Source organism: Perca flavescens, chromosome 23, assembly GCF_004354835.1.
Source record: "Perca flavescens isolate YP-PL-M2 chromosome 23, PFLA_1.0, whole genome shotgun sequence".
Lineage (NCBI taxonomy): Eukaryota > Metazoa > Chordata > Actinopteri > Perciformes > Percidae > Perca > Perca flavescens.
In genome coordinates, this window is record NC_041353.1 from 19,716,608 (window position 1) to 19,724,882 (window position 8,275).

General features: G+C 42.8%; 1 protein-coding gene across 1 annotated transcript in view; it reads right to left on the reverse strand.

The window, feature by feature from the left end:
- camk1da (calcium/calmodulin-dependent protein kinase 1Da) overlaps positions 1 to 8,060 on the reverse strand; it is a 79,619-nt gene extending 71,559 nt beyond the window's left edge. Inside the window, exon 1 of the mRNA XM_028570763.1 lies at positions 7,717 to 8,060. Within this exon, the coding sequence (XP_028426564.1) occupies positions 7,717 to 7,814 (98 nt within the window). The 5' untranslated portion in view covers positions 7,815 to 8,060. The remainder of the gene's footprint in view (positions 1 to 7,716) is intronic.
- Between the last annotated feature and the right edge of the window lie 215 nt (positions 8,061 to 8,275).

Sequence of the window (8,275 nt, forward strand, 5' to 3'; positions counted from 1 at the left end):
GGCACATTATAAGCTGGATGTGGTTGCCGAGAAGCTTAAAATGGAGCACTGATCCGATAATGGACTAAAGTTTATGATCATTAATACTCAGAGGTCTAGATACACGTGTCAATCTGTGCAGAGAGACACACACACACACACACACACACACACACACACACACACACACACACACACACACACACACACACACACACACACACACACACACACACACACACACACACACACACACACACACACACACACACTTTCACATTAAATGCATTTAGTGATGAGGAAAGTCCTGACAGCTGGCAAAGACAAGTGTATTATTTGCAGCATGTACCAAAAGGAAAAACTGACTTCTTAACTCTGCTCTGGTGTGTGACATGACCGTAGCTCAAATTTAGTAGCACTGAGTTAAGATCAGCAGATTCAGTGTTAGTCTGTGTTGAAATCCTCCACTCGTCTATAACCAGAAGACACACTAAAGTTTCAACATCAAACATGATGGATAGCAGCAGCAACAGAGTCATCAACATAGCAACAAGTACAACAGTGTAACTATGAAAGGAACACGCCGACTTATTGGGAATTTAGCTTATTCACCGTAACCCCCAGAGTTAGACTAGTCCATACATACCCTTCTCATCTCCGTGTGTGCTGTAACGCTGTCTGACGGCTCCAGCGGCATCAGGCCAGCACAGAACACGCAGGTGAATGGTTCCAGCAATCCTACTGCTCCCAATAATGTTCCTTTTAAGCTTCACACAATTTGGTCTCATTTTTGTAGTATTATATTTTTTTCATATTTGTAATTTTAACATTTCAGTCGCCAGAGTTTGCTACAACAAGGTTTAACAAGGAAAGATTTTACTGTAGGTGTGTTCACATTTAGTTTTAACTCTAATAAAGTGGTTTATATTAGGGATCGACCGACATAGAATTTTTTGTGCCGATGCCGATTTCTTTTTCCATCAGCCTTAGCCGATGACCGATACGGGCTGCCGATTTTCTTGAGCCGATATTTGGAGCCGATGCTGCTTTTGCTCCCTCAGTTTACATCATAAAAATGTAAACCCTGCCACACTGGATTTGTTTTCGGAATCGGCTCTGCCATTTCTTTAAAAATAATGAACAAAAACACAGATCAGTGTCACTTCTGCAATCATCTTAATTTCATATCACCCAAATTATGTGTGCAATGTGCATCATATGGATGGGTGCACTGCATATGGTTAACTGTGCAAGGGTAAAAGGCTTTCAACATCTACAACACAGCCTTGATGATGCATTGCTTGCTAACATACTATAAGACAGATATAATCAGGTCATCACAAAATGTCCTTTGTCAACACATTTAAATAATTTAAGAACACAATAAACCTGAAAAGTAGCCATTGAAATAAAGTGCTTGATTTGTAATTTCAGACTGCCATGGTGCTCGTGGTGGAGGGGCAGTGCATGGTCTGCACGTGGACTGCAGCGTCTCCAGCAACACAGAGCTGCCTGTGGACGCCTGTCTGTAAATAATTAGGGGTGGGGGAAAAAATCGATACAGCATAGTATCGCGATATTTTTCGTGGCAATACTGTATCGATACACAGACACCAAGTATCGATCTTTTATGATATATGTGTTGGTCAGTTTGTCTGCTTGACAATCACATTTTGCACCAATAAAACTGAAGTGTGATGAACAAACAGAGAAATGTATATTTTTAGATACAACAGATGTTGACAAAATTGTCCTTTCGGGACATCATTTTAAATTGGAAAAAATCTGAAGTTGTAAAAAAGGTAAAAAAAACAAAAAACGATATTATTGCGTTTTAAAGATATTGCAATATTCTGCGATATATTGCAATATCTTTAAAACGCAATAATATCGTATCGGGACATAAGTATCGGGATGATATCGTGTTGTGAGGCTTCTGGTGATTCCCACCCCTATAAATAATGCCGGGAAAACACTATCGGCAAACGCAGCAGTCGCGTAAAAATGCAAATATCGGCCCGATATATCGGTCGGCCGATAAAATCGGTCTATCACTAGTTTATATAGATAGATAATCTTGCTAAAATGTTTCTGATCTTCTGACTGCTCACTTTTCTTTCCGCATCAGACTTTGCTGTAACCATGTCGCAGTGTTCGTCATGTTAGGCCCAAATTTTCATTGGGTCCTTCATGGGTGTGTGTTTTCCCCGCACCGATGAAAGTCCCATTGTAATAAACCACAATTCTCCCTTAATATCAGCATCACAAACAGCATCAACAACATCAGTAACATAAACATTAACATGACATGTTTATTAAAACTTCAAAAACATTAAATAGCATTGTCAATATATTCATCGACAGTGACCATAACAAAGTCAACAGAAACATCCAAACATAGAACAGCAACAGAAGTATCAAAAATAAGGATGCACCGATCCACATTTTTTTCACATCCCGATACCTGATTTTTGGATATCGGCCGATACCGATACTATTCCGATACCAGAGCTGTGTTTGCTTTAATATTATTATTATCATTATTGTTGATTTTATATGATGCTAAAATAAACTCCTCTCAACAGGTATGATATGTATGCATGTATGTCCCAAAAGACCACCTTTGTTGAGTCCAAGAAAAGTCAAAGACCCAGACTCGTCGAGTCCATGTCAAGACCAAGTCCAAATGAGAGACAGTTAAGACCGAGACAGAAAATAAATCCTCTTCAAGACCACTTACTTATTGTGTACGTGTGTACGTCCTGAAGAATCCAGTGTTCGTCGACATTGCGTCCAAAATGAAAATGGCCGATGGCTCCGTGTGCGTGCGCGGTGCGGAGACAAACAGCGCAGCCAGGCCCAGGCATTTACCATGGGGCCAATGTCACTGCTCGTTCGAGATGGATTTTGAATCAAACCAATACCTGTTTTCTGAACAAGCGCGCTTTATCAATGGTTTCGTTTTGAAGGAGGAAGTCACTTTACAAAAAAGATATATATATTGCTGGACTCGGACAAGACCAACTGAATTTGGTGAGACCAATGGCCAAGTCTGAGACAAGTCCGAGAACGAATACCAACGAGTCCAAGACGTCGGGAGTCCGGACTACAGTACTGCCACCAACCATGTCACCATCAACATCTTGTTGGCATCCTGTTACTGTCAACAAAGGACCATAAACAACAACAACAATGTGATTGTTGACGTATGTCGGCAGCATCAACAATGCCAACATCATCATCATCATCATCAGTGAATCACCACGGCAACAAACAACACAGGCGAATTCGGTCACATCGGCAATCCCCTCCAACATAATGACTCATGACATTACCAGTGCCAGTACCATCAAGCAACAACTGCTTCATTACACCAACAAAATCAGCAGCAGACAACAAGGCACAACGACAACAACCAATCACAGCCTGAGAGAGGGACTCCAGGGATGGAAAACTGGCAGGAGAAGAGAAGAGCACAGAACAGATGGATAGACGAACAGAGGACAAGCCTGCCGACATACTGTGAGTATTCAAATTCCACACACACACACACACACACACACACACACACACACACACACACACACACACTAACAGTACACATCTAGGCACACACACTCGCACCCACGCTGTTAAAACGTGGGCTTGCAGGCCACTGATGAAGTTGGTTTTGTCACATACCAAACAATTATCTTTTGTTCTATTTATAAGACATTATTTATAACAGGGACAAAAGAATAAAAACTTTCAAATCTGCACCATGTCATCACTAGAAGAAAAAAAAGAAGGAAAAGCTTGTTGGAGTTTAACACAGGGACACACAGGGAGGTGTATGACACCGCTTCAGACATACAGAGGGAGATATAGAGAGACATAATGACAGAAGAGGAGGGAGGAGTGGCGGGGTGGGGTGTGTGTGTGGGGGGGGGGGTGCTGCAGTCCCAGAAACAGTGGAGAGAACAGTGCCAGCAGCAGGGAAATAGAGCATCAATTAAGGGCAGCGTGCCCTAGATGGCACAGTGATGTTCCCACCACGCACACTCACACACACTTTGTCTTTCTGTTGAACTACTTGGAAGGACCTTTCGCTGTGTCCACTAAGTCCCTGACCCCTGGTCTAACACACCAGGCTAATCCAAACCGGAACTGCAAAACATGAATCATCAACGAATGGATCAGTTGTCAACTATTAAGTTAATCGCCAATTTTTATGACAGTTTTTTTTTTTTTTTTGAAAAAAGTCAAAGTAAAAATTCTCTGATTCTTGCATCTAAAGCCTGAGACACACCGAGCCGATAATCGGCCGTTGGACAGTCTGGCGAGGTCAGCAACTCGAGTCTGTTCGGTGTGTCCCGAGCCGTCGTCCGTCTGGGGGGCTGTCGGCGTTCATTTTGGCCGACCTGACATGTTCAGTCGGAGGCAGGGCAGTCGGGACTCAACCGGAAATGGCGAGAGGAATGAGCGTGACTAGAGTCTCTCAAAATCTGACGAAAATCTTTTAAACTGACCTTTGTCGAGCTGAAATGAAGACAGATTCAGCAACTGCACGGCTTATTTCTCACTTAAAATGTTTTCAGAAACATTTTTCGGTGAACTATTTTAGTACAACATGAGATCGTATTCTGAACGAGCCTTTGAATTTCCGGAGAAACCAGACCCATGTGACGCGTTCGTCCAATCAGCTGCCGGTTTTCATTTCTTGGGCAACAATACAGAGTAGCGTCGCCTGCTGCTATGGAGGCGTATTACGTTTCTCAAGTCGGTGTCGCCTCAGTGTGTTCCGAGGCAGTTTTTTGGACCTCGGGGACCCGAATGATCATTCCGACTGGCTTTGCTGTCGGACGGTCGGCCGTCTGGTTGGTGTGTCTCGGCTATTAAATGTGAATGGTTTCTGGCTTTCTTCGCTCCTCTGTGACAGTAAACGGAATATCTTTGAGTTGTGGACAAAACAAGATGATTAATTGAGAAAATAATCGACAATGGAAGAAAAAATAAATTGCGTGTTGATTGATAGCACGCTGAAATTTGCTCACGATGACAAAAGTAAACACTCGTTCTCTCTGTTCGTTCTCTCGCCTTCTCTCTTCTTCTTTCTTGTTTTTTTGTCTTACTTTTGCACTTGTTCTTACTGTGATCCTTCCTGCTGAGAGCTGTGGCCTACCTGAGACTCACACGCACGCACACAAAGAACACACACTGTGTTGGTGTTGAATTATTGAATAGTGAGCGACAGGGAGACACGCAGAGCACACACACCAGGGGACGGCACTAGGACACCGAGGAGAGCCTTTTGTACATGCCTACAACCTGGCAAGATTAATCCAGTATTAGGTGGAGGAGAAAATGCTATGTAACTGAGGAGGTGTTCAAGTGCACACACAAAAGCACATACTAGCTACCAGTGCGTGCAAGGGTGATTCAGTCTGAGCGGACAAAATGTGATGGGTCAGTGTCAGATCTGTGACATCACATCCTGTCAGTAAAGATGCAGCTCAGAAAACGCTAACGGATCAAATATCCATCGCGGCATTAACGCTCGGACTTGTGCGATAACAATGAAGTCTATTCTATTCTGTTGAGTTTCTGTTTTCACACATGTGCTGCTGCACCTAAACACAACGCTGCTGCTGCTAGTAAATGCAACCATTAAAATCTGTATTTCTGTTCATTTCGCTACCATTGCTGACAATCTCTCTTTGGCTGGTCATCCAATCATATGGCACATTTCGGACAACAACTCATTTTTGATTGGTTTCCAGGCTGCTGCTTTCATCCCTGTTCGCTGATTTAAAAAAAAAAAAAAATCTCATCTGTTTCCAACTGAGTCATAGCTACCAACTCGCCCCCATCTTACACACAAACACACACACACACACACACACACACACACACACACACACACACACCCTTACTCTTTTTTTGCTGATGCATCAGGTTCAAAGAGACGTCAGCAGCTCCGCTTAATGTTTGGCTAACAACATCTTGGATCATCGAGTCCTGTACTAGTCTGCATCCATAAGTGTGTGTGTGTGTGTGTGTGTGTGTGTTTTTTCACATCCGGTCCAAATTTCAGGTGATTTGGAGTAACAAACTCCAGCCAGCTAGCACGTCCATCCTCATTCAGTCATTACACAACATGATTGAACTTCCTTCTATTCAGGACAGGTTTTCCTAATCCCTGTGCAGTTAATCTCTCCCCTCCCCCCTCCACCTCCCCCTCCATGTGTGTGTGTGTGTCCCCCTCCAGGCTGCAGTCAAAACAGACGCAGCTCATTCCTCACAGCAGGAAAAACAGAGCTGGCAGACCGACGCTGACTAGCTGTCAGAGATTTCAGGGAGCGGCAAACCTGTATTCTGTTCCTGTTTGAAAGTGAAGGAGAGGGAAGAGGACCACGGAAGAGAAAAGATGAACAAGGAAGGAGAAGACGAAAAGAAGAAATGTCCTAACACAGAGCTGGAGAGCAAAATCTCCTTCATGACCCAGGTGATGGAGAAATAAAAAAGTGAGAGTAATGGTGAGACTGTTACTGCTTCTGAGAGACTGCGGTCGGTTAAAGCCATTTTCTTGCTGTCATCGACAAGAAAATCCCCTCCAGGAATATAACAGAACGTGCCAAAAAGATAAACCACTGGTATCACTACCAGCTCACTTTTAAGCACCTTGGTCATCCTAAGTCATTGTACAAGTCTCTATATAAACACCACATACAGTAGAACAGGCTACAATAAGATACCAGATATTAGTCATGACATAAGAGATCAAAAGGAAATGCTATGAGGGTGTCTGTGAACCTGCCATGAAGTTACTTTGGAATACTGAACATATACAGCACCCAGCATGAATAACGGAGTTTGTAGGCAAACTGAAGTCACTTTATATAGCCTAAATATGACAGGAATTTGGGGGTTTTAGGAAATTACCATTTGATTAGAAAATATATTACTCACATATGCTATTGAGTCAGTGAGAGTCTCTGAATATTAGTTAGGATAAATGGTTGACATGTTAGCAAAAAAAAAAAAAAAATATAAAAATATGAATATACCGCTCCAGTTAGCTAGAAGTATAGGTATTATCATATGTACACATGTTGCATCAGTATGGGCAAGTAGGTGACATTTATGGGTTTAATATATACATATTTTTTTGTCTTTCTAATACAAACGGTTGCTGAGAAACTGAAGGAAATGTAAAAAGTGTTGCAACTGCCCCCACTCTCCCCTATGGTTATATATGGTTGACGGTTAGCTTTTGGATAAACTGTAGAAATGCACGGCTACAAGTGATAAATGGTGAAATAACGTTAGCTAAAACTAATGGCTAGGTAAAATGGTTGAAGTAGTTGACATGTTAGCTAAGGCATAACGTGTTAAAATAGTTAGGCTTAATGCAATGGTCTGGATAAACAGATGAAATAGCTCAAAGTTGGATAATTGGTTGAAATTGGTAACAGTAACGATGGTATGAAGTATTACAGGAACATTATGCATTACACTAGACACAAATATAGCCTATTATTACAGTGACGCCAGTCCAAAATGTGTACCGTTAAGGTCAGTAACGTTACTGGCACGTTGTGGGGTGATAGCATTGGAAAACTGTAACATTGCTTAACGTTAAGGTCACTGTCAAGTCACTACGGAGCCCCCCCCCCCACATGTAGCCTACACTGAATACCAGCGTGAATGTTACTGGAACAGCATAGAGATATCTGAGGTGGAAGTTAGTCAACTCACGTGCCGAGGACTTCTTTAAAATCAAAAAATTTCTTGATGTCGTCGACTTGTTTTTTCCACGTCTCCCCTCTGCCGGTGTCTCCGTTCTCCCGAGCCATGGCGCTGCTTTACCGGCCCAAGTCCGACCGACACTGGGCTGCGGGAGGAGGGATGCGAGAAGCAAATGAAATAAAAACGGAGGAGTAACGTTCACGTTATCTGGAAAAAAAGAAGAAAAAAAAAAAAAAAGTAGACTAAGCCGAACTGAATGTGACGTTAAGAGGTTTGGAGTGTCCCGGTGGTCAGTGCTCCTCTGCTGCAGGACCATGTGAGTCCTCCTGCAGGTTACTGTGTCCCTGCTGCCTCAGTGGCTCCCTCCTCCTCTCTCTCTCTCTCTCTCTCTCTCTCTCTCTCTCCTCCTCCTCCTCTCCGGCCGTCTGGACCGCGGCTGTCAAGTCACGAGGAGTTAACTACACTTCTCGTCGGCGCTTTCATAATAAAAGCCTGTGTATTTAACGTATGAAGCTATGAATTGGTTGCTATGATGTTCCATTAATAACAATGAAATGTATATACTACA